General features: G+C 40.5%; 2 protein-coding genes across 6 annotated transcripts in view; one reads left to right on the forward strand and one right to left on the reverse strand.

Moving 5' to 3' along the window:
* The window catches only part of DCP2 (decapping mRNA 2), a 27,418-nt gene extending 1,072 nt beyond the window's left edge, over window positions 1-26,346 (forward strand). The window contains exons 2-12 of one of the 2 annotated variants that reach the window (XR_013977190.1): window positions 3,358-3,509; window positions 5,065-5,192; window positions 6,217-6,315; window positions 7,883-8,035; window positions 9,071-9,183; window positions 9,317-9,427; window positions 13,967-14,099; window positions 14,866-14,967; window positions 15,668-15,719; window positions 16,940-22,016; window positions 22,903-26,346. Coding sequence is in view for 1 of the 2 variants with exons in the window: in XM_080972957.1 (XP_080829083.1) it covers window positions 3,358-3,509; window positions 5,065-5,192; window positions 6,217-6,315; window positions 7,883-8,035; window positions 9,071-9,183; window positions 9,317-9,427; window positions 13,967-14,099; window positions 14,866-14,967; window positions 15,668-15,719; window positions 16,940-17,097 (1,201 nt within the window). In the remaining variant the exon portion in view is untranslated. Of the gene's footprint in view, window positions 1-3,357; window positions 3,510-5,064; window positions 5,193-6,216; window positions 6,316-7,882; window positions 8,036-9,070; window positions 9,184-9,316; window positions 9,428-13,966; window positions 14,100-14,865; window positions 14,968-15,667; window positions 15,720-16,939; window positions 22,021-22,902 lie in introns of those variants that run through there. The other variant, XM_080972957.1, reaches the window with a different exon arrangement.
* MCC (MCC regulator of WNT signaling pathway) overlaps window positions 22,227-26,958 on the reverse strand; it is a 206,757-nt gene continuing 202,025 nt past the window's right edge. For 3 of the 4 annotated variants that reach the window (XM_080972405.1, XM_080972406.1, XM_080972407.1), the window contains one exon: window positions 22,227-26,858. In XM_080972405.1, coding sequence (XP_080828531.1) covers window positions 26,678-26,858 — 181 coding nt within the window. In that variant the 3' untranslated portion in view covers window positions 22,227-26,677. The remainder of the gene's footprint in view (window positions 26,859-26,958) is intronic. The other variant, XR_013977152.1, reaches the window with a different exon arrangement.

Below are 26,958 nucleotides of genomic sequence, written 5' to 3' on the forward strand. Positions count from 1 at the left end.
TGACAATAGGTGGTTTTGTAAATAGTTTTGTTAGACTTTTGGTGTTACTGTATTGTACACATAGCATGTGCAGCTTGATGGAACTATTATACTCCCACCCTGTACGTCTTTTACAGTGTACTGTACAGTCATACCTCTGGTTCCATTTGCTTCATGTTGCGGATTTTCGGGTTGCAAGTGCAGCAAACCCAGAGGTGCTCTATTGCACTTTGTGCACGCGCAGTAGCAGCACTCTACTTACAGACTTTTCAGGGTGCGAATGGCACCCCGAAACAGATCACGTTCGTAAGTAGAGGTACCCCTGTAGTCCAGTGCATGTTTATCATATATATATGAAAAACGTTTCCCAAGTCTGTTTTGTGGCTTCCCGGGAGCATTATGGCATATCCTCCAACATTTGTGAAAATAGAGATGCCTCCTTCCATGGCATTTTTAACTGTGAAGGGACAGTTTTGAAGGATCCTTTTAGGGAGTGGTCATGTTGGACTTGGTAGAGGTGCACTTGTTGTTACCTCCAAGTCAAATTCCATCCTCATTTCCCCTTTTTAGGTCTGGTGTCAAAAGGAAACAAGCAGCTTTAAAACACCCAGATCTGGCATCTGGGCACTGCTTTCTACTGCTGCTGTTCAGACATAGTATGAGGGCAGTGCACATGTGCAGATCTCAACCACTACTGTTGTTGTTTTTTTGTGGGGGGAGGGAATCCCTCTAAAAAACAGAACACAATTTTTAGATACACTGTAGAAATCCAGTTTTGCCCCCATTTAGTGGATCTGTATGGCGGATACTTGGTTTACCAACAGGATAGCAGTCAGAGGGAGAACTCATCCACACAGTATTGAAATGTAATGAGATGGTGTGGAAGGTGAGAGAGAAGGGTAGATAGGCAAGAGAGAATATCAAAGGGACTGCTGCTCTGGAAATATTGCTTTTACCAAGTAGGGCTGCCAGCTTATTTATCAGTTTTGCTTCTGACAACACACTGAAATGTGGAGAAAAAGTAGACAATGCTTTTCACATCATTTTGCTTTCATACCACTTACTTAATGTTTGCATGTTAAGGCAATGTCAAAGGGAGAGAAGCCAGTAAAAGATGTTAGCTGTTCCTCCTCATCTTGGCATGTGCCTGTAAATGTATTCTGTGCTCCCAGCCTGGTATTTCCCAGCAGATTTATTGAGTTCTTGCTATCCAGAAAAATGCTCAACCATCCAGGATCAGTTATTAAATTCCAGAATTAACATCTTTGCTAACCCCTATCTGTTGTACAATAATGATTTCTCAATGATCTAATATTATTAAGTGAGATGAGAAGCCCCAGGCATGCAAAAATCAAATATCTGGCAATTATTGTCAAACTGAACCTGTTAGATGAGATAAAAAGGTAAAGGTAAAGGGACCCCTTACCATTGGGTCCAGTCGTGACCGACTCTGGGGTTGCGGCGCTCATCTCGCTTTATGGGCCGAGGGAGCCGGCGTTTGTCCGCAGACAGCTTCCGGATCATGTGGCCAGCATGACTAAGCTGTTTCTGGTGAACCAGAGCAGTGCACAGAAACGCCGTTTACCTTCCCACTGGAGGGATACCTATTTATCTACTTGCACTCTAACGTGCTTTCGAACTGCTAGGTTGGCAGGAGCAGGGACTGAGCAATGGGAGCTCACCCCATCACGGGGATTCGAACCGCCGACCTTCTGATCAGGAAGTCCTAGGCTCTGTGGTTTAACCTACAGCGCCACCCACGTCCCTTGAGATACAAGCGTGTTAAATGATGCTTAGACTTCATAAATTTGGGGTTCTTCTTCCTAAGGCGGGTACACCTGTTTCAGTCTAAATACTTTCTGGTCTCCCATATTTGAGATAGGAAACTGAGCTTGAGAAAATATGGCATGTCAGAAGGAACTCTGTACAAACTCTATGGCCTACCTAGTCCTTACTTTACCCATCGAGTTGCATTGAACAGTGTTATGAGGGTTGCAAGGCAAGAACAATTACTCTGTGTAAGTAAGAAGTCCAGCCATGAAACAAATCAACAGATTCATGTCAGACTTTGATGTGGTGGCCAATTTGAATTATTTTATCCTGGCTTTTTAAACCGGGTCCATTGCTAGGCCAAGAGGAGAAGGAGAGGAAGGGGAAATCCCATTGTGCCCAGGGGCATGCATGATGTTGGATCTCACCCAAAGTATGCCTTTAGCTTCAGAATAGTGGTGTGCGTTTTTTGCTTATTCATATTTAATTGATTAAAATTCACAGTTAATAAAATATTGAATCAAATTAATAACATGAAAGTCCATTTATAACCAATCCAGTCATTACAGAACTCACTATGAGTTTTTGACCTTAAATCAACTTGTTGCTGGATAATACTGCAACATGAAACTCACCTGTTTTTTGGTCAAAATGAAAACAGCTCCCAAAAAGTCCTTTCTCTTTGCTTGGTTTAAGTTGTAGGAAGAAATACAAATAACATTAACCAATAAATTTAAAATATTTATTTGCATCCCCAAAGTGTTTTCGGTACAACACTAAAACCTGATGGTAAAGTACCAACCCAGCAGCTTTTCTGAAAAAATATGCACTCAACTGAGGCCACAGCTTTTATTTGATAATAAAACTAGAATTATGTATCTCACAAAGAGCCTCTCTTCATCCACCTAGTATGTATGTAAGTTTCAAACGTTAAATGCTCTCTGCTTCATCTACCTATTACACACAAAATAACCATAATGGCCAGAAGCAAGGCTTTTACACAAGTAATGCAAGCCTGTTGAACATCTTCACTCAGATGCCTATACTAGCTTTTAAGAGGGTTTGCAAGGCACATCTTTTTCAGTTGGCCTTAGTTCATTAGCTTTTGTTGCTAGATTTATCTTAGTCTTGCATTGCATTTTTATCTGTTATTAGCAGTCATTGTAATACATGTTAAGTTATGAAAAGGCAGTATACAAGTGTATTAAGTAAAATAAAAAAATAAGTATTGTCAAATATTACAAACATCCTGACAATTCCTGCATTTTTATAACCCCCTCAAAGCTTTCAAGTGAAGTCCATGGCGGTGGTGCTGAATCATGGAGAGCTGAAAGCATTTGAAGGTCCTATGTAAAACATAGTATTTACTCATCTGTATGAAGCTTAAGGATTCTAATCTCATGGTGGCTGATGGGCGGTTGTCACTAAAATGTCCCAGATCTTGAATACATGTCTTGAAACCTATGTGTGGCTTCTTTTTAAGTATGTGTGGTCCTTTTCAAATAAACGTTTTTGACTTTGCGCTTGCTGTTTTTGTAATTTAGGAGTTCTTCGTGCTTCAGATGTTTCAGTGGCTAGTTCATAAAATTATTTTCTCCCTCCCAATAGTCGATTTATTCTGCACATTCCCAGCGAGGAACGGGACAATGCCATCCGAGTGTGTTTTCAAATTGAGCTTGCCCATTGGTTTTACTTGGATTTCTACATGCAGAACACACCAGGATTACCTCAGTGTGGGATAAGAGATTTTGCTAAAGCTGATATCCTTTCTGTATTGCTGTGTCTTTTTGTAGTCTTGTGAACTATGCGTGGTGAAACTGTGTTCATGAGTGCCATCCAGGAAGCTGCCTCATACTGAGAACAGACTGCTATTCTTATTTGCCCGTTTAGCTCACTATTGTCTACACTGACTGGCAGCTGCTCTCCAGAGTTTCAGATAAAAGTATTTCTCAGCCCTACCTAGAGATGTCAGGTCCCTGGCAATTTACCTGTGTCATGAGACACTTGAGAGTAAGCTCTTTTGAAATCATTCTGATTAGGTTTTAAGGCAAGGGATCTCCAGAATTGGAATTTATGAAGTTCTTCACAGTAAGCACCGCTGCACGTATTTATGTGTGCTTTATGTTACTTTTTTTTTAAAATGTGCTTATTACACAATTTCTATGTGTTTGGAGGTGGGAATGGCACAGAATTTCACTCATTGTTAATGCAGAGTGGGCTGTCCTTTCTACAGAAATGAATGGGGAAATTGGTTTGTGCAGGAGTGAGTGCCCTTTGTTGGAATGCATGCACAGCTCTGGCCTGGAGGCATTAGAAGTAGATTCTGTTGATTTTTGTGGTTCCTGTTGCTATGTAATGAATGCATGTAAAATTGGAAAATGCCAATCATCAGCTCATGCTTTTTCTGGGGTGGGGGTAGCATGCATTCTAAAATTACTTTAAGCTATTGTTTCTCACCTGCCTGGCCACAGCCGATTATTAGGCTTCTTACTGCTGCATGCCATTCTCTTAGGCAGAGACTTTTAAAAAGAAGTGCTATGATTTATATACTACTTTTAGACTGCAAAATTCACAGAGTGGTTGAAGCTATAACGTTAAAACCCATTTATAGGACAGGCTAAGTGTGCTTCTGGGGCGTACGGTACTCTCAGCAGCACCCGATCTGAGGAACGCAGTTGCCTTGCAGGGAAATATGATAGAGCAGAACCCTCCCAACCCACAGAGACAATCCAGAGGGAATATTCCTCTGCCCATCTACTTGCATAGGTCATCAAGAAGGGAAACAAGGCAGCTTTCTGACCCGAAAGCTGACTGAGAATAATCTATAACCAAGAGAGTGGTGTTGGACTGTTTGGCCACTGTGATAACAGAACGGTAGACTAGATGGGCCTTTTGCCTGACAGGATTCAGTGATGATTTCTCAAACTGGGCCTCACGACTGCCCCTTCAGGGCATCAGGAACACATCCTACCCCAAAGGACACTGGCCAGCTTGTACGGCTAGCTCTTTGCTCTTTAAGGTGGTGGGGGTGGTGAAATACGTGTTTCAAATAGATGTTTCAAACTATGAAAGCATCCCTATGGAAACTTAAAGTGCCTCAAGATTCTTCACAGGCAACAAGGCAAGGTCCCCCCCCCCCATTATTCCCATGACAGTTCTTAAGAAAAACCAACCCACTGGTGTTAAAGCTCGTGGTGTGAACGTTCCCTCATTAATGTCAGTGATTATGATTTGCTGGAGACAAAAGAAAGGAAACATGATTTGAGGAGTGAAAACGTGTGTCCTGGTGGAGTGAATTTCCTTGACTACCTGTACTTTTCAGTCATTGCCCTTTTTTACTGCCTCAAGGTGAAGATGTGCAGAGGGTTTTAGATGAATGGAAAGAGTACAAAATGGGAGTGCCAACCTATGGTGCCATTATTCTTGATGAGAGCCTTGAAAATGTAAGTCTGAAACTGATCTGAAGGATTTCTTTTTATATCTTGGAAAATGGAATTAATATTGATTTAGATTTTAACATTAAAATCAACTTACCGTATTTTTCGCCTTATAGGACGCAGCTAGGTTTTTTGGGGGGGAAACAAAGAGAAAAAATTTTATTTCCCCCCCAGGCCCGGGGCTGGCGCGGGGGAAGCCCGAGCTTCCCCCGACCCCAGCCCCCAGAACAGCCTGCTATCTGCAAGCCTAGGGAGCCCGGCGCGCATTCGCGCCAGTCTCCCCAGGCTTGCGGAGAGGTGCGCGAAGCCCGGGCGCGCTCTTCAGCGCGTCCCAGCCTTCGGAATGCAGGCAGCTCCGCGCAGCCGTCAGGAGCCCGGCGCGACTTCGCACTGGGCTCCGGATGGCTGCGCGGAGCTGGGCGAAGGCCGAGGCTGCAGGCAGCTCCGCGCAGCAGTCGGGAGCCCAGTGCGACTTCACGCCAGGCTCCGGATGGCTGCGCAGAGCTGCGCGAAGGCCGGGGCTGCTGGCAGCTCCGCACAGCCGTCGGGAGCTGAGCACGACTTCGCGCCGGGCTCCGGAGGGCTGCGCAGAGCTTCCTGAAGCCTGGAGAGCAAGAGGGGTCGGTGCGCACAGACCCCTCTCGCTCTCCAGGCTTCAGCGAAAGCCTGCATTCGCCCCATAGGATGCACACACATTTCCCCTTCATTTTTGGAGGGGAAAAAGTGCGTCCTATAGGGCGAAAAATACGGTACTCAAGTGCGACTATTTCAAACTCTCCTAAACAATACCTTTTTATGTAAATACTAGTTTTATAATTGAATAATATATATCATTTGAGATTCTTCCCCTCACTGTAAGAGAAGAATGTGTGCTGGATTTTCTTCTCAACCATTTATTTTGGTGTATCATTCTTGTAAATATGAAATTTTCCCAGTCCCACTGGTGCTTAACACAATTTGATGCCCTCCAACTACTTCTCTTCTTCTAAGTGCTTAATTATGTTTTGAATTGACTGCTTAAATTTTGCAGGTGCTGCTGGTCCAGGGTTATTTAGCAAAGTCTGGCTGGGGATTTCCAAAAGGAAAAGTGAATAAAGAGGAAGCTCCACATGACTGTGCTGCTAGAGAGGTGACTGAGTTGCTTTTATGCTCAAAATGAGGTCTCTGACATGTTCCCATGTGCCTCAAGTGCATGTACCATGTTAGTGTTTTTCTATCAGGTGGTGATTTTTCTGTCCCCTGATATATGACAAACGTGGATATAAATTTTTACGTTGTTGTTGCTGCCATTCCTATGCATTCATTGACATTCAGTCCAATAATATTGTACACAGTTATGTAAGAATTGCTTTAAAGAAGAGGTATTAATCCTGTTTATATATTGGTCATACTTTGTGCCAAGTGGCATAAGATAGGGAAACTGGTTGTTGTAGGGCAAGGCTTGCTCTATGGACAGCCTCCTTGATTGCTTTTCCTGCTATGTAACCAATTTCCCTTTCTCAACATAAAATATAAACTTGTTGTGCTTTTGTGGTGAAATACAAAGTAAACATACAGGATCGCAATGCACGTCATCTTGAGTAACTTCCTCCCCAATGGGTTTTTGAGTTGCTTGCTGTCATTTTTTAAAAAAATGGCTCTTCACATTTTTAGTACTGCGAGTGAGAGACAACAGGGAATTCTATAATCCCCTAGCTGTGTAAATATTCTCTGGAATTAATATGAAGCATGAAAAATATTTTAAATTCATAGATGCCATTATCTGTGTTAAGATTTTCTATATAGCCGATGTAATAAATAGGTTATATCTCTGGAATAAAATTGGATGACGTTATAGGTAACTCGCAGCTTTCGTGCTTTTAACATGTGTAATTTCAACTTTCCTGACCCAACCAGTGCCGTATGAGTCTTACCCCCTACCTCACCTCACCCCAAGCAAGGCAGAGAGCTTTTAAGATCTCAAAGTATACTCCAAAAGCCTGAAAACAAGGCAGAGAGCTTAGAAGCTCTTTTTGTGCAGGGTTTTCCCAGTGAGCATGAAGGGTATGGCCTAGAACATATTCAGTGCTTTCCTGCACACTTCAAGAGAAGGTGGCTGTGAACAAACTGTCTTTCAAGGATGCTTGTTTGCTAGCATTGATTTCATAGAGGAAACCCTGATGAGCTTCTAAGGATGTACAGGATTCCCAGAAACAGTTTAAAAACTGCTGAAGGGGATAGCATTAATAATAGTGGATGATTCAGAGAAACTGGAAGCTACTGGAAGCATCAAATTTCTCTAAATTGTGTCTTGTATTGAGAAAATGCTTTGAGATGCATGCATATAAAGCAGTATAGAAATATCTGTAATAAATAGTTTGCTAAAATTGAGAAAGGATCCACCTACTCTTTTCATTTTGGGCTCTTCAGTATATTTATAAGATGTGCAATTACCCTATTATAAAGTTTTTTATTTGTCAAAACTTGTTGTAGAGATTGTTGAATATTTTTGGATAGCTTTGCAGTGTATGTTTGATTTTTAAAAGAATCTCTTTTTAAAGCTGTAGTGAAGAGCTTGTATTTTCACTCACATATAGTTCCCCAAGTGAAAAGTATTAGTCAACTTTTTCATTACTTTGAGCTATAAAGTGAAATAACTAGTTACATAGCAGCTAAAATGCAAATGCAATTTTTTACTCTGGCCTGTGTATTTTCAGGTATTTGAAGAAACTGGTTTTGATATAAAAGATTACATCAATAAAGATGACTATATTGAATTGCGAATAAATGATCAGCTGGCACGCTTGTACATTATTCCAGGAATTCCAAAGGACACAAAATTTAATCCCAAAACGAGGAGAGAGATTCGGGTAAATAGACTTACATGCGTGTGTTTTTTTGTAAGGTCTGATCAAATTATTGGGTATTGAGAAAATAATGATTTATGCAGGACTAAAGCAGTGGACCATTCTCTAGTGCACCATTCCGGTATGCAGGACACCAGTATCATATTGTTGTCTTGTTTGTTAGAGTCACATGGAAGTATTCATATTGCAACAGCAAATGCATGCTGTTTTCTCATGATATATTACTTGTATGCCCCGTTTTTCACATCCATTGCTCATCAGGCCTACTTCATGAAGTCCAAGCCCTGGGGTTGCGGGGAACCTGATTCCATAGGCACTTTGCACTGTTTGAAAACTGTAGGCAAAGAAAATAGAAGCGGGTCAAGGCAACATGCATATTAGGGGTGATCTGCAGTCTAAATGGTTTGGTTTGCACATAACACTAAACCACGACCTGGCATTATGTATGAACCAAGCCTTTCAGCTTAACTTTTATTACCTAAGGATAAAGGTTGCCAGTTAAACAAGTTTTGTAGTTGGTTTATAAACCTTAGTTAACAATTACCATAACTTAGTGTTATGTGTAAATCGGGATGTCCTTAACCATGGTTAAGATGCCTTCATGGTCCAAAAACTACAGAACCCTGGGTGAAGAGTGGCAACAAAATCATGACTGCTCTTAAGGCTTAACTGCTCTCTATTCTGTGATGTACTAAACCAAAGTTTGTCTGCCAGACACCTCAGCTTTAACCATGGCTTACAAATTATGGTTAACATTATCTACAGTTAACACTAACCATGGTTTAGTGTTATGTTTGAACCAGATCAACATCTTGGAAGAAATTGCAGCACATTGAGCGTTTTTTTGGCAGTTGAGGGGGGGATATTCTGAGTTTTCTGTTTTGGGTGGGTCTGCAACATATAGAACTGAATTTTAATCAGTCATTTTCTAGTGATGGCAAAGCATGCTGTTTCCTGATTAGGTGCAATGTGATTTCAGATTGTTATCCCTGTCCATTATTTATGTGTAATATAAGGAATCTCTTTTCTGTGTTTCAGAACATTGAATGGTTCTCAATTGACAAATTGCCTTGCCATAGAAATGATATGACTCCGAAGTCCAAGTTGGGTTTGGCACCTAACAAGTTTTTCATGGCCATTCCCTTCATCAGGTGTGTTCAGGACGAGAGAGAGAAAAACAGTCCTTTATATTTCACCTCTGTGTTGAGGAAATTTTTATTTTTGTGTTCTAAAATTTCCCCTAAGAAGCTGGATGTTGCTGACCCAATATTACCTTCTCCACAGACCACTGAGAGACTGGCTTTCTCGACGGTATGGAGATTCTTCTGATAGTGACAATGGATTCTCATCAACTAGTAGTAGCACACCACCTAAACCCAACATGGAAAAAATGAGGTAACAATCTATCTCAATTTGAAATCTACCAGTAACCTTATAGCCATTATATATAATTTTAATGAAATAAGTGATATTTCCTTGTTCAGATGAAACATTCTCTCCCTCTTGACCCCTAAATCTGTTCTGGGGTTCCCCCAACCCTATGAAGTCAATTTGGGATTGGTGTGGGGCATGTATAGGGGAGGAAAAGGAGGAACTCCCATAGTGTTAGTGGGATTTGTTCTATTTGTGCATTATTTTTTAAAATATATAAATTTTTATTGATTTTCCAATATTGTTCCAATAGCAGCTTCATTATAACAATACCAATTTTATCCAATTAATACAGTTATTAATGCCAGTTATTCAACTGTCAAATTATACGATTTAATTAAAATGGCCCCCTTGCATGCTAGAGTTGATGAGTTGATTCTTCTCCTTTTTTTCTGCGTTCCAAAATGTTAATAATTTCCATTCAGATATAATAACCCCCTGTATAACAGCTACAATCTTGTGATTTCTATTCGTGTTGGTATTATAGAAAATTTATAAAGTTTCAAGTGAGGAACTTTAGCTGTAATCCTTATTCTTTCCTGCGTGTGACAGTTTTCTCTTTGACAGTTTTCTCACCATTCATATATGGTGTTGTAGTCTTCATTCCTGTTGATGGTTCCCATCATGCCCCAGGAGAAGCTGTTATCTCAGTTTCCAAAAGTCACTGCATCGCTTCATCCCGTGATTCGGCTTCTAGTAAACAAGCCATCTTCACCATTTTTCCAGCCTAGGAAGAATGGTCTGAATCCAGACTGCAGACAGTTAATCCAAAAACTTCTATTCCCGCAGCTTGTAGACTCTTTTGCTCCCTACTGCTGATTTATGGCCAATTATCTCAAATACATTCCTTGGATAATGGAGGTTAGGGAGGATTTTGCTCTGTGTTTCAAAGCATAGCATTCCGCCCCCCCCCCCCGTTCCTATTTTGTTAAATTCCATACAGTATTATATTCCAACTTCTTCCGTCCTCATTTGTGCAGATATTTTTAATAAAACTTGCAGTCCCGGGGAGGGTTGCCGTATCATAAACGTAGAGAAAAACTTTAAAGAAGCAAACTGTGGGCTCCCCTCCCTCCATTGTCTCTTTCACCAAATGAAATCTCTCAGTCCAAACCTTTTACATCCTTGTAGATGGGTTGTTTTTGCAGTTTCTTATCTCATCGTCTCTGGCACGCGCCTGTAGTTTACTCCAATTAGAATCCAATTAACATGATAACCTGTGCTTCCAGGAATGGGATGGGGGGGGTGTCATGGCAGCCAGAGTGCTCCATGCACCCAGTGCCTTTGCCTGCCCTCTCATTCCATGGGGAAGCGAGTGCCAGACCACCAGGCAAACTGCAGACGAGAGCCTGGTACCTCTTTCAACCAAAGAGAAATGCAGATAATGAAATTCCTCCATCTTATTAGTGTTGGGAGAGAGTCCATTCCTGGTGCACTGGAAACAGGAAGCTGCCATTTGTGCAATTATTTAGCTGAATACCACCCCAAGCATTGTCCATAACACCTAAATGGAGCGAAAGAATGATGGAATGTTCTATTAATAATGTTCTATTTTACAGAAGTGTTAACCAGTATAGATGTTGGAGGAAAAAAGACTTGCAGTACAATCCCATACATTTTTAGCTCAAAGTAAAACCTGTTACAGTGGTACCTCCGGTTACGAACTTAATTTGTTCCGAAGGTCCGTTCTTAACCTGAAACCGTTCTTAACATGAGGCGCACTTTTGCTAATGGGGCCTCCTGATGCTGCTGCGTGATTACTGCTCGCATCCCAGGGCAAAGTTCACAGCCAGGAGCATCTACTTCTGGGTTAGCGGAGCTCGTTACCCAAAGCGTTCATAAGGAGGACAGTATGTAACCCGAGGTTCCACTGTATATGCAAAGGGCTTATTCTCAGTGAAAGTGTATGTGGATGCTGAGAGTACATAACTATCATCATTAGCATTATCAACAGCAGTGGTATTAATACATTTGGCATCTATGTAAGTGGTACTTTAATTAGAACAGATTTGGCTGGTCCCTTCCCCGAAGGACTTGCAGTCTAAACATAAGCAGAAGGAAGAAAATGGAGGAAGGCGTAAACAGTGCCATTATTTCAATATTTCAGCCTAGTTACAGTAGGGTATCAGGACTAGGGAATTGTTCCAAAGACCCTCCAGAAAAGTTTTGAGGAAGGTTTTGAAGGGAGCAAGGGAGGCATAAGGAATAGCAAGGGCTGAGTCATTTCAGGGGACAGGAGATTTTTGGACCACTGAGCAGTGTGGATCAAGAAGAGTGAAAGGATATGTTGGGCTGTTAAGACAGAAGTACTAGGTAGTTCTATGGCTATAGGACTGCAGTCTTTACAACCTAAATTAAGATTGGTTATAGCTTGTTACTTGGCAAGACATCAGTGAAAGTCTTTGAAAACAGCAAATTCTTGAGTTGCCGTACCAATAATTAAGGACGACTGAACAGGTGTTTGGTAAACTGACATATGAAATGTAGCTGCCTTCAGTATTCTGAATCAAATGGCAGTCTACAAATCAAACAGAACCACAGGCAAGTTCACCTACAGTTCATTGCAAGTGCTGAATATGTATGAATTGTGTAGTAGTTTAAAATACTGCCAGGTACCGCTGTATGCTTGTATCATGGGTATTCAATAAATGCATTGAACTGCAGGAAAATGTTATTCAGTGATGTGGCATTTTGGTTCACTGGCCCTTTCTTTTCCCCAGAACACAAATTTAACAAACACTGTTTACATATACATACACTGTTTACATATACATACATATTACATATACATACATACATTTACATACACTGTTTACATATACATACATATTACATATACATACATACATTTACATACATACACTGTTTACATACATACACATACATACACTGTTTACATATACATACATATTACATATACATACATACATTTACATACACTGTTTACTCGTACATATACATATACATACATATTACATATACATACATATTACATATACATACATATACATATACATATACATACATATATGTATACATACATATTACATATACATACATATTACATATACATACATACATTTACATACACTGTTTACATATACATACATATTACATATACATACATACATTTACATACATACACTGTTTACATACATACACATACATACACTGTTTACATATACATACATATTACATATACATACATACATTTACATACATTTACATACACTGTTTACTCGTACCTACGGGACCGCCTCTCCTGGTATGCCCCACAGAGAAACCTACGGTCTGCAAATAATAACATCCTCAAGGTCCCAGGCCTCAGAGAGGTTAGGCTGGCCTCAACTAGAGCCAGGGCCTTCTCGGCTGCGGCTCCAATCTGGTGGAATGCTCTGTCACAAGAGACTAGGGCCCTGCGGGACTTGACATCTTTCCGCAGGGCCTGCAAGACAGAGTTGTTCCGCCAGGCCTTTGATCAGGGCGCAGCCTGACTCCCTCCTCTGGCAACCTGCACAGAACTTTGCTTAATTGGTTGCCATCAATTTGATTTAATTAATTTTTATAATGAAATATTTTTAGATTGTGTGATTATTTGATTTTTTGATTTTTTGATTGTTGTTAGCCGCCCTGAGCCCGGCTTCGGCTGGGGAGGGCGGGATATAAATAAAATTTATTATTATTATTATTATTATTACATGCAGGCTTTACAGTTCCATATTGGAAAGAGACATCTGCAATAAATCTCATATTGTCTTTTCTTTAAACCACCCCTTGGTTCCAGACATATGAGAATGGACACTTTTGTATGGACAGTGGAGCAATGTGTCTGCCTCTGTGATACATGTGGATGTTTCTGTGATTTGCTGATGATGTGGCAAAATAATGTAATGCACATAATGGTAAAATTTCCACAAGCCTAACTTGGTCACACCTTTGTAGAGATGAAAAGATTGTGGAATTGGCCACACATGCCCCAGGACCTTCTGGTGAAGGGCAGGTTGAATAATATACTCTGCATCTCTCATTACTTGGTATGTACTGTAGTTGACATCTCTACTGGTCCACCATGTGTGTAGAATTGCAAGCATGTAAATGATCAGTGAACCCTTAGTTGCTCCAGTGCCATTGGCATCATTTGATGAGTGCTGCTCAATGAAATTTTCCTAGTGCAGTGGTGTTTCCCCCCCTGTTAATTGCTATCAAGACAGGTGACCCCCCGGCCGGCACCGTATTGTACCTTGTCACTATAAGCATTGACAAGCAATGAATCTGAGTGGACTGAGAATCATGCATTTGTCAACAGCAATCGCCACTTTGCAGTGCCTTTGAAACAAGCAGTAATGCCCTAAAGAGGAAATCTATAACATACTGTCGCAATGGTTAATTGGCAAATATAGTCTCATGTAGGGAATACCTAAGCAGTTCGAGTTAAAGCTGTTGTGATCATAATCTGCTTTTGATCTTTTCTAAACAAGCTCCCCCCTTTTTTTGATGGATTAGATCCAAACTCCATTATAGCCAGCCAGTGGTTACAGATGGTCCTTCAGGAGAGCAGTGGACGAAACAAAGGCAGTTGCAGCAACAGAAGCCATATAACAATCATTTTGAGACGTCTGATGCGTTAAAACTAAAGGTGAGTTTCTTTTTAATACATTTTTGTGCTAGCTCAAATTCTGTGAAACTTGGTTTTCTGTGTACATGAGGCATTTTAACTTTCAAACTTCACAAGCTTGTGTCTTAAGGGAATAAGACTGTATACTGTATTTTTCGCCCTATAGGACGCACTTTCCCCCCTCCAAAAATGAAGGGGAAATGTGTGTGCGTCCTGTGGGGCGAATACAGGCTTTTGCTGAAGCCTGGAGAGCGAGAGGGGTCGGTGCGCACCGACCCCTCTCGCTCTCCAGGCTTCAGGAAGTTCCGCGCAACCCTCGGGAGCCCGGCGCGAAGCCGTGCCGGGCTCCCAAGGGTTGCGCAGAGCTGCCTGGGCTCCGCGCAGCTCCACGCAACCCCCCGGAGCCCGGCGCGAAGCCACGCCGGGCTCCCGAAGGTTGCACAAGCTCCCAGAGTGATGCTGAAGCTGCGCGCAGCTTTGGCATCGCTCTGGGACCCGTTCTGGGTGCTGGGGTCGGGGGAAGCCTGGCGGGGGGGAAAATATTTTTCCCCCTTTATTCCCCCCCCCCCCCAAATCTAGGTGCGTCCTATGGGCCGGTGCGTCCTATAGGGTGAAAAATACGGTATATTATGGTAATCGGAGAATTACTAAGCATATGCACAGTACTTTAATCATCTGCAATTTAGTTATCAAATTTCATTGTTTAATATATGCATAAGCATACAGGATGTGGCCATGGATTTTTAACTTCAGTTCCTTCTTTTTCTTTGTGTGGTGGTTTGCTCAGAACCCACGTAGCAATGGTAGAAAGCAATACCAAGACACTCCCAATCAAAAGAAGAAAACTAACGGAGTGCAAAGTCAGCCAGCTAAACAGAACCAAACTTTGGTAAGTTGTTTAATGGTAAATAAGAAGTGTAAACTACATTGAGTGGTCAGCAGTGCTGTAGAATCACAGAGGTATCAAGAAGATTTCAGTGATAGTTGGAGCTGCAGGTGCCCTCACAGTGCCCTCACAGCATGAGACAGACTGTGGACAGATAAAATGTTGGCTTAGACACTGTCAGCTTCTGGACTTTTGCTGCTCTTGAGACCTGTCCCAGATTTTGGCTGGGTTTAAAAAGGAAGTGGGGGAGTGTCCTCTCGTAACTTTATTTGGATTTGCCCAGAAGTAGTTGAGAAGAGTCTCTTGTGCTTCCTATTGGTAAACTTCCACTCAAAAGTAATCCTGGGGAGGATAGCAAAAGTTGTAACGGATTCATGTGTTGCTCAGTTAGCTAGAAAAGAATGCAAAGTAAAGGGGTTAGAGCTTGCAGTATGAGTTGCCACAGGACATACATATGCTTTCAGATTTCTGTATGTGGTGAAAGACCATCGGGTTGTGGTAACCTTCCATGAAGTTAGTTTGGCCTGCAAAAGAGATTCTTCTTTGTAGCTTTCAAGGTATAGCAACCTAATTCTGCATTTTTAAATATATCTATGTGGTAAGAGGCATCTCTTCTGCACTCTTCATCCGTTGCCAGATACATTTAAAACAAAACTCAAAACTAATACAAAACCCAAACTCATACAGTTATCTTCTTAACCAGAAATGTGAAAAGAAGTTACATCCCAGGAGACTTCAAGATAATTTTGAAACAGGTAAGTATGCGTATGCTACATTCTGAGGTTTGCACTTTTGCTGGTTATTTTTCACTGTGCATTGTATCTTAAGCAACACATGACACCCTGGTTCAGATGTAACTATCTCAAGCCATTTAACCATGGTATATAGGGTCAGGCACTAGCCATGAGTGCAGCTATGCTTGCTAACCAGGATACAATACATGCTGGTTTCATATCTTAGTTGGCAACTAGGGAACTTCCCCCCCCCCCACCAAGAACTGCATTTCCTTTGGGGTCATGTTGGGGTCATGTTTTAAGGGATGCTTGCTAGTAGTGGACCTAGCCAGAGTCACCCACCTTTGTAGTGGTGATCTTGAGAGTCTCTTCACCAACCCTCTCTCACTCATACATACACACATACATACAGCCAGCCCTCCCTCTCTCACCCATACACACCCAACAAACACTTCTCTAGTGTTAATTATTAACTGGGGGGTAGGACACTCCCCCACCCTTCATACCATCTACACATTTTCTCCACTTCATTTTGATAAATCCTAACCCTTTGTGGGGGAAGGGGGGAATTCTCATGCAGCTGCCAAGGGAAGATCTAACAATTCCAGCGAACCCCTGCACCACAAATGTGGCAATTAGTTTTTTTATTTATTTAAAAGTCTCCCATTGTACCTATCACACTGAAGCCCTACACCACAAACCGCAGAAGAAATAGTACCTCCTGATTCTATATAGGTACTGGGCCTTTTTGTCCTATAAAACTACTGAAGTAAAAACCACACGTCTCAATTCATAGCTTGGATGTGGGAGATTTTGGTAGTGGAGACCAATTGTATGTGAACTATTGTTGTTCAGAAAGTCACATGTTGAACATCAACCCATGATCACATCCTGATTCAGCTTATTTGCTGTATGCAAGAGTCACTTGTGAAACTGGATTGTTCTGTATGTTGAAGGAAGATATTTATCTTACTGATTTTTTCTACGTTTCTCTGACAGTGTTTTTGGCTAAAAGGCAGTATATAAATGCTATGATACATCACTTCAAATGTAGATTGTTCCAAGTGTTCTTTCCTGCAAACCTGTTTTAATTTAACAGTTTTTAATGAATAAGTGGCCAAATAATTTGAAACTTTCTTTAGTAATCTGTATGTACTGTTCTTTTTTAATCTGAATAGTAAGACTACTTCTGACACTTGCTGCTGCTAAATAATTTGTTTTATCTTTTTTTTTTAATCCAGAAGCAGCATATGACATGTGTTGTGTCAATGAAGACCAGCTCTTAGAACATGGACAATCAGGGTCATGCAATGGCCACTGCAAATTCACTTTCTCCTCACGAGCTTTTCTGAGCTTCAAGTTTGACCATGACGCTATCATGAAAAGTTTTGACCTTTGATGGTTGTTCATTTGCACAAGTCTGCCACAGACCTGGTGCAAAGTAGCTGAGCAGGTTTCTTAAATCCAGCCTTTACCCTTTCTCAGGTTTAAAAGCAATGCAGGGACCTAGTGATGGGCTGGAAGGTTTCTCATCGCAATATGGGAGTGACACCATTACAGTGTTGCACTTTAAATGCAGTATAGCTTTTACCTGCAGAGGGGAAAAAATGCTTTCCAGTGTTTCATTTGCTAGTTCCTAACTATGCATTAGAGGGCATTTTTTTTTTCTGTGTGTTTAGATTTCAGAGAAGTATTTTATTTAGCCCTAGTGCTATACTAACCTCTTAAGTGTTTGGATTTGCTCTGATGTACAATAATTCTTTGGTTTCCAGTATGTCACAACAGGGTGGCAACTGGCCTGAAACTTCTGAGGACACACCTGTTTTGTATCCTGCATTTAGTTAGACCTTTTATGACTTTGTATGCTAAAAGGCAAATTTCTCTTTTTGCTAGTTCAGGATCCTCCTCCCTCGGATCTTCTGGCTTTTGAAACCGTTTGATTCTCTTTTGCACTGTACCAGGTTCTTTTTAAAGGCATGTTTTAAAATGGTAATGGTATAATGAAAAGCTGAATTCTGCTCAGAGATTGTCTCCCTCCTCCTCTCCAGTTCCAGTAGGATTGGGTGGTGGTGTTCAGCTATGGTAAACCTGGTTTTCTTGGTCTGATTTTGCTGTTTCTGCCATTTTGGAATAACAGCAACGGGTTTGAATATGCAGCATGTTAAAATGTGGATTTAGGGGGGGATAATTTTACTGTATAGAATGTAAACTAGCCTTTTTAAAGTACTGCAAGGAGAGAATTCAAAGCATGTTCAGGACAGCACATGATATTCAGCCTAATGAGTTTTGTTTTGTCATTGTACTGGTCTATTCTGTTATAATTTTGACCAATATCTTTGGTTCAACATTGAGTTTGGTGTCAACACAATAGTTGCAACAGTTTTAACGTTTTAACAATTTTAACAAGAATGCAGCAAGGAGTGCAAGAGAAAGGCATTTAAGTTTTTATTTTAACAAAATGTACAGATTGCTTAGTCTAAAAAAATCTTGAATGGTTTACAAAACGACGTCCCATGATTGTTCTGAAGGCATGACTGTGAACATAACTTACCTACAGAGCTGCTGCTGAATTTCTCTCTCTTTCTCTCCATATCCTGCCTTTACCTTGGCACTGTAGAACAGCTTGTAATAAGTGTTTGAGATTTCAAAAACCAAACTTCCAGCCTACCTGGGTTAAAGTTTGGGAACTGAGTAAACCATTTATAATTTTGCATAGTGCCTCTTCTCTTGCAAAATCTGTATAATCTCCCTTGCTGAAGGACTGTCAAGTAAAGTATAAACTTTGTGAATGTCCATTTTGCCTGGGAAAGAAACTCAAATTAACTTCCAAGTAAATTAGGTTTTATTTACAGGCCATTTTAAATATTGCTGAGTGACAGATTTGCTGAGTAGTTACATGCCTGCCAGCCACATCTATAATTTATTCAAATCAGCAAATTCACTGGATCTGCTAATCTGTTAAGACAGTTGAAAGGTTGGTGATGGACAGAGACACCACTTTCCCCCTGTCCACCTCTATTTAGAGGGGGGAATTTTGGTCAGTATTTAGTGCAGTTTGACTTTTTATAGCAATAAAAGTGCCTAACTTGCTAACTTCTCGTTCATGGCAAATTGCATTTTCAGACTGCTTGTGCCAATCTTCTTCTGATATGTAGCTTGATTTCCCAGGAATATTACTCTTTATGCTGCTTCCTTTTTGGTACACCACGGAACTCTGGCACAGTTATGTGAATTTCAGATATGAAATGAATTCCTTCCTGACAAACACTTAAATCACTGTAGTAGCAGTGAGACAAAACATCTAAAGTGAAACAGCTTTGTGTTCAGTGTGTGCAAGTTCTGCCCTAACGTCTGGATAGACAAAGTGTAGCTCCCATTTTGCAATTCTTTAGCAAAGACAGTGTCAGGCTTCTTGATGGATAACTTCCCAGAAGCTATAGAAGACTAACTTGGTTTGTTAAATCTAGCCTTAAAATGGGTTGCAAGTAAACATGGTAAATATGCAATAATTTTCACTTTTACAAGGTACCATGTTTCATAAAGTTGTGTTCCTTGATTTTATTATCATGTATTAAGGGTGTCTGAAAATAACTGTTTTATGGATTCCTGGGTGTCCTGCACTGTGAACATTTCAGGTTGTTTACTTTTAATTTGTTTGTATGGTATGAGTTTTTTTGTTTTGCTTGCAAAGTGTTTAAATGAATCTTTTTATACGCGTGTATTCCAAAGTCCAGGCATATGGTTTACATAGATTTCTGTAAAACAATGAAGAAAAGGCAATTTGGGAATTGTGAATTTTTGTTTCTCTGTGGGCATTTTAAAAGATGGGGGAATAAATGATATGTGAATTGATTTGAGATAATCTTTACAGAAAGATCAAACTGCTTGAATGTTGACTGCTGGTCTGATGTGCTTGAGGAGATGCAACAAACTCCTCTCTGTGCTGCACCTAATTGCATTACTTGTCTGATCCTTTTGAGGTCAAATTATTTCTGCTACAGAAGCAAAGGATGCTCAGCAGACAAAAGACTTTAAACAGGATCCTTGGGACTGCATACTGAGCTTTTGGGAAATGGTTTTGTATAAATGTATGTGTGTCTGTGAGTTGCTTAGTGAAGCTTTGATTTATAGCTACTCTGTTTTGTTTTTGGTGGCTCATGAAGTCTGTGGTTTCTGCTAGACTTGTGTGCTATTGAAAGCTTTGTATTCAATATCTGAGCTTGAGAAAGCAGAATTGAGGAGAAAGGAGCAGTTTTCACATTTAGCTGCACTTCACTTTTCCAAGGGTTAAGGTAGCCTTTAAGCTCAAATATTTGTGTGCTAAGGTTAGCAGTTTGCTTTGCAGAATTGTAGTACTAAATACTGGTATGCAGCTGTGGCAAAAATATAGATTTTAGTTGAATTTTGGGGCTGTTTTGCATGGTTGGTTGCAGGAAAAGCACAGCAGAATTTTGCAGAGTGGCCCATACTAGTGCTGGAGATTTATGCAAGGGTCCTTAGAGCAGCTTCTGACATGAAGCTTGGTATTTGAAAGCTGGTGCCTCTCCCTGTTCCTTCCATTTCTGTCCCATCTGAAACGGAACTGTGAGTTGCAAATGTTCTGAGTCTGGCAGCTTGTGAGTTTTTCTTAGCCGGTCATGCATGTTCCTCTGCAGCCCAAGAAGTCTGAGCATAGCTGTTATGGCAGTTCCTAATTGTGAAACGTGCAATTCAGATGTTCTTGCTCACAGTTCCTTACACTAGAGTGCTTACATGTGACAATAATTTACTGTGCACTGTGAAGGCATCCTTACAGGAAAGTTAGCTATTACTGAAATCTTGGTCTACTCTTAAAACATATGTAGCTATATCTTTTTCACAAAGGGAAAGATAAATAGGCTTAAAACCTTACTTTTTGCAGTAAGCACTGACTGATGCAATATGGCTTGTATGCATATATATTCAGCATGCATTTATGGTTGCTTTTATTTTTGATAAGAACAATGGAAAAAATAAACTCTTTAATTTGTTATTGTCAGGATCACGAAAATCCTCATGTCCTGCCTGGTTTTGAACTCTTCAACCAGTGTTTAAAATAATCTTTTTTGACAATGATCCAAGGAGCCACATGTCCCATTCTGTGCATTTGTGTATTTTAGTAGGCTTGAAACTGATTTCTCCCCTTCCACTCCCCTTTTTTTCATTTAAGCAGTAGCATTTTTTGGAATGTAACAAATAACTGCTTTTAAAATGGGAGAAGTGAAAAACAATCTTGTTGCGCTCTACAAAAGCAGCTCTTTAGATTCTTGCTGCTGTGGTTTAAATAACATAATGAAACCTGTAACTGTGGTATAAACTATTAGAACTGTGCTTGGAAATGATGTACAGGTTGTTGTTTGAAATGAGTTGATTGAATGGACCAATGTTATAAAAAAGTGACATTTAATTTGTGTCATTAATGAAGCATAGATCACATCAAGAAAGGAATGTACATTTTACAATATATTTCTACAACTACAAATATTTTATATAAAGGATCAATGATGCTACCTTTCATAACGGCTGTAGCCACTGTATTCAACCACAGGTTTGTTCTTGCCCAAAATTGGTTTATTCTTTTAAGCTGAACAATTTTAATGAAACTAAACGTTCTCTGAAATAAATTTTACTATAACAGATTGAAAATGTGTGTTTAAACAGTAGGGATTGTTCACTGCTATGTTTTGTGAAAAATGGCATTGCTACAGAAGGGTGTGCTTTTGATAGGAGGAGGTGTGCATTCGGCAATCACCTAATCTGACAACTTGTGTTATTTCAAAATACTTTAATGTACAGTGATTTGCAGCCTAGCTTTAAAGAAGAGATAGTAACAAGTCGTTCTTCATAACTTGTGAGAGACGGAGAACAGTGGGATAGGTATGTATTGGTTTCTTTGTTATAGGCTAGGAAATATAGGTTACTTTTTCACTAAGTTAACATGGTTTGAGATTGGTCTATTAAAAAAAGTACACCGTTAGGTGCTAAGTAAGCTAATGTGTTTATTTTTATGTTCATTGAGCAATTTGATTTTACTTATTACTGCTTTTATATTATAAAAATGCTTACTAGTAAGTTTTGGACTTCTGGATAACTTGTAAACTTGAAATGTGATTATTGTTCTGAACTGCAAAATACAGCTGGGTCATGCCTATAAATACTGATGTATAAAACATTGTAACTGGTATTGTTGCCCCTAGGTATCAGTGTGTGAATTGTCAAGAGAAAGCATTTTTCTGAAAATTTGTGGAATTGCACTTGGAGCCCACAAAACATGAAAACAGAGCATAAAAGAACTGTCATGTGAGTTGTGTACATTCATCCATTTGCCATTAAAACGGTTAATTTTCATGTTTTCATATAAACAAATTGAAAGCTCTTTATTGTGCAAGCACTGAGAAGGGTTTACACAATGATGTATAAAATAAGAACCAGGAAAGCATTTTCCTGTCCAGAAGCAGTGACTCTATAACCTTTGATAAAAAAGAGAAAAAGGCCATGCCAGAAGGCATAATATTTGCATTAGAAATTTATTCAGAATATAAGAACATTTGTAAAAGTATTATAAATGCCTCTGTATAAATAAATGCAGTTTGTACAAGTCTATATCAAATAAAACAAAGTAGCTATTTTACAGCAGCTAAGGAACTAAAACTTGGGAAATCAATTAAAATTGTAGTTTTCCATGAAAAATGCAAATATAAACAGCAAAGCAATACTGACATTTAATGCAAAATTATATGTTCTTTGTAAATAACTAACAGTACATTCAAGCTGGTGTAAAAGGTTTTTTTATACCTTAACCGGAAAATAACAGGTTTAGAACATGTTCCATGCAACATATGACAAACTCATCGACTTCTAGAAACCTGTTCTAATAATACAACTCAACGTGTCACATTTAGACGAAAAGGACTGAATAATTGACTAGATTTGTCATTAAAACAATCACTTCCATGTAACAATGGAATGGATAGTTCTGGAAGTTTTGTTTAGCATGACAATACACAGCACCCACACACGTCAGGTCTGCCTGAGGACTTGGGCACAGAGATGGTTTTTAAAACAGTTGCATAACTGAATTTTTGGTATTTCGTCTTGAGTGGCAGTAACAGATTTTTGCTTTCAACCTAAACACCTTGAACTGTATACTGGCAGTAGCCCGTGTCTGCTTTTTTTATCATTCTAGCTGCTGATTATGTTCCCTGTGATGAAGTGACTGCTTGTTGAAGGAAGCATCTGATAGGCGGCAGAGCTGCTTCCCACCACAGAAACCTACCAAAGCTTAAATTTAATAGACCACCCCTCCTGTGGAAGGGTCATAACATACTCACAAAAATGTTGTTCGAGAACTCATAAATTGTTGTTCCACACAAGTGCTTTAAAGTAACATTCTTGCAATATTGTACTAAAAAATACAGTGGTGCCCCGCAAGACGAAAAACCCGCTAGACGAAAGGGTTTTCCGTTTTTGAGTTGCTTCGCAGGACAAATTTCCCTATGGGCTTGCTTCGCAAGACGAAAATGTCTTGCGAGTCTTGAGATTTTTTTTCGCTCCCCCCCCTTTTTCTAAGCCGCTAAGCCGCTAATAGCGCTAAGCCGCTAATAGGGTTGATTCGCAAGACGAAAAAACCGCTAGACGAAGACACTCGCGGAACAGATTTATTTCGTCTTGCGAGGCACCACTGTAATGGATCTGTATTTTCCTGCTAATAACCTCTAACTTAAGTGTTTTGGTGGTGGGTGGGACGGTTTCCCACCACTTTGCCCAAACCAAGTACAGTTGTAGATTGGTTTTCAAACAGAATCTGTTTCGGAAGTTCGTTGAGCTTCCTGCACTCAATCGGAAGCCGCATTGGATGTTCGGCTTCCAAAAAACATTCACAAACCGGAACACTCACTTCCGGGTTTGCGGCGTTTGAGAACCAAGGTATGACTGTAATGAATTTTGGTAAAGTAGACAGTTCTGGTTATCGAAACACAGCTCACTCCCTGCAAGTGAAATTGGTGAGTACAGGACACATGCATGAATGCAGTCAATCCTGCAGGAAGGATAGATATGGTTTATCACAGCTATTGGTTAGTTAGATGAGAAGGTTGTTAGCTGCCCATTTGCACCAGAAATCAAGAATTAAAACTTTTAAGGTAGTGGTTACCTAACAACCGTGGCTCAAGCTCTGGGCATTTAACGTATAAAACCAGAGTTAGGGCAGCAGTCTTAGTCCAATAAACAATTGGTGCATAGCACATTGGGGACAGATGTTTTACTTTAAAGCTGGAACATGTAAAATAGGAAAGTTGTCTTATGAAAACCTAGAACATGCCCCATTGAATTGGTGGGGGGACAAAGCTAAGAAAATCTTAAAGGGTGGGACAGAAGGGAGTCTCGGTGCTCTTTTATATGTGCTCAGAGTCCTTGAAAAATCCATCAGGATTCGTAGCAAAGCAGTGCCTCTAATATAATATAAAACAAACATCCTTCAGGACTGCAGAGGAATGTATACATTCTATAAATACCTGGTAAAGGTGCAGGTGGGAAGCACTACATGTATCTTCCAGGAGGCATTCAGGTCAGCTGAGCTGACCCCCCCCCCCATGAACCACATAGCTTCTTTAATCAGAAAGGCTGGTTCTGTAAGATGTTTGAGCACTGAACGTAAGAAAACTGGTTAGTGGGAGAGTTTAAAAAAGGTGCCCCATACTGTGTAGATGGCGGACAGAAAAAGTTCTGGGCTTCTTTGCAGATGATATAAAGAAATACTTTTAAGAGTATTTCTTGATACTCTGAAGACCTGAACTGAAATCCACCGAGATTCTATTGCTCCTGCACCATCAACTCATTTAACGGATCTTATTCACAGAAGCTGTGGCCTGCATCATCTTATCCTAGACAATACAGGTCACATCTACCAACTAGCCTTGAAGATGTCACTGCTTATCCTTTAAACATGCTAAGGTGAAGGAGTTGCTCCTGGGCCAGAAGGTCCAGTTTGGGTAGCAGTGGCCATAGCTGGAAGGTCTTTCCCCCTGGAGTTGGATAACCAAGGCCTCCTTGGACTGGAATTAAGTGTTATACCTTGTCATCTCCAAATCTTAATTTAGGATGGCATTAATTCATTTGGAGAAACATTAACATAGTCTGCTTGTAAACTGAATTTTGCTTAAGAAAGCCAATTCGGATGAAGGGCAAAAGATGACCAAAATTGTCCGCCTACTATACAGCTTGCCAAATGGATAGATGTGCTATATCGGAAAACAACAATGCAGCAGAAAGACAGACAACAAATCAGGTATAAATGAGAGTTAAACATGCATTACTTAACATTAATTTTCACATATTTGCCCTCTTCCTGAATGCTAAACCTTAAAAATACAGACAGACAAAACACCCCATAGAGCAGTAGTGGTCAAAATTGACCCTCCAGCTGTTTTGGGACTACAATTCCCATCATCCCTGGCCACTGGTCCTGTTAGCTAGGGATGATGGGAGTTGTAGTCCAAAAACAGCTGGAGGGCCAAGTTTGGCCACCACTGCTGTAGACGCACCTGGACATTTCACCTCCTTAGTTTGAGCAGGTAAAATACCACAACACAGAAGAGAGACTGCAGCAGAAATCCCAAAACCTGTCCAGAAAAGCACATATGATCAGCTGGAGTGAAATTATGTGGAAGAACTTGGGACTGTTGGCTGCTTAGAGAATCAGTTCAGGGGGGGGGGTATAAAAGAGCAAGGCACCATAGAGTTGCTTGTGCCACGACTGAGACACTCCTCTTTCCCAGAATGTTTGCCTAGACTCCCTCTTCCTGCCACCAATTAGTTATTGCTGTGTTTATGTCTAGAGAAGAACAGAGGCTAGAATATTAAAGATAGTTTTAAAAGTTATACAAAGAACTGACTAAGGCAACCTGCTGCACTCCCACTGATAACGATGAGTTTTACAGGGCCAAACTAGCATCATCATAACACGTTTGCAAGTGACTTCATCCAGCTTTTCAGGGAGCAGCACCCTACATTCATTTGATTAGGCACATTCCTTACAACCTAAACCACGTTCAGCCTCGGAACTTGACGATTTGATTATTCTGACACTGTACAGCAACTGCATCTACTCCCATTTTGGGGGGGGGGTGTACAATTTTGTACCGCCTCTACCTGGATCGGAAAAACAGTTGGATTGCCTGCTTTGATTCTGCTGGTATGTCTAGAAGAGAGGTTGAAACGGCATAGCACCCTCCTGTTAGATGGAGGGTGTCAGGCACTGGGTCAGCGTATTCAAAGCTCCTCTGAATTGCCTCTTCCTTTTGAAATACTACTCCCCTTTTAAAATCTCACTTGGCAGCACTAGCTGCAACGCATGCAGAACTGGTTGGCTCCAGTCTCCTGGAGAGGAATGAGTCACAACACTACTTCCTTAGATGTGTCTTGCAGGGCTATGGTAATGTTTGCTTGGGCTTAATCTGTGGCCAGAGGCCACCTACAAATAAATGTCTGGCTCTCCCCTTAGTTAAGTGTTTGAGCATTTTTCTGGAGAGAAGGAGCTAGAGGGGATGGGATAGAGAATTGCTATCCATTCAAATGAAAGCTGCCTGTCCCATGGCCTTTAAACATTCCCTCAAAAAATGCAGGGGACTCAGACAAATGTTCTTGATGCATAAGAACAGTAGAGTGTTCGTGACTGTAATTTTGTGAATAAAAAAATTACATAGAACCTTGATAAACGGATACATTAACCATCAGGCACTGTCTGATATGCAGAGCCATCCAAAGCCTCACTTAAATTTTTGGCTCCTCCAGATGGCTATATATTGCCAAAGTCATAACTCCTCTTTTTGAGGCACTGACCTCCACCTTTCCCAGATCTGCCTGTGTGTTCACCACCTGTATGAGTCTTTCCAAGAGACAAATATGCAACGCACATGGATTCTTTTCAAAATTAAAAATAAAATAAAAATCTTCCCCTCTACTTAAAGTGACGTTTCATTGGTATGGGGCCTCGAGTTCTCCTCTTCCAGCAAGGCAATTCTTTGTTTGAGCATTCTCACTTGGGTCTCGTGCCTTTCAACCATCGCCATCATTTGGGATTCCAGTTTCTTCAGCTTGTTTTGATGCTTCTTCTTTGCTTTCTCATAGGCAGCCACAAGGTTACTGTTGGAACAAGCAGCAACATGTCATTCTGGGGTATTTCATGTGAGAATCTCAAATCCACATCTTAGATACAGATATCTTATTTTCTGGATAGCATCTT

The sequence above is a fragment of the Podarcis pityusensis genome (genome assembly GCF_964106645.2).
Source record: "Podarcis pityusensis genome assembly, chromosome: 11".
NCBI classification, from domain to species: Eukaryota; Metazoa; Chordata; class Lepidosauria; order Squamata; family Lacertidae; genus Podarcis; species Podarcis pityusensis.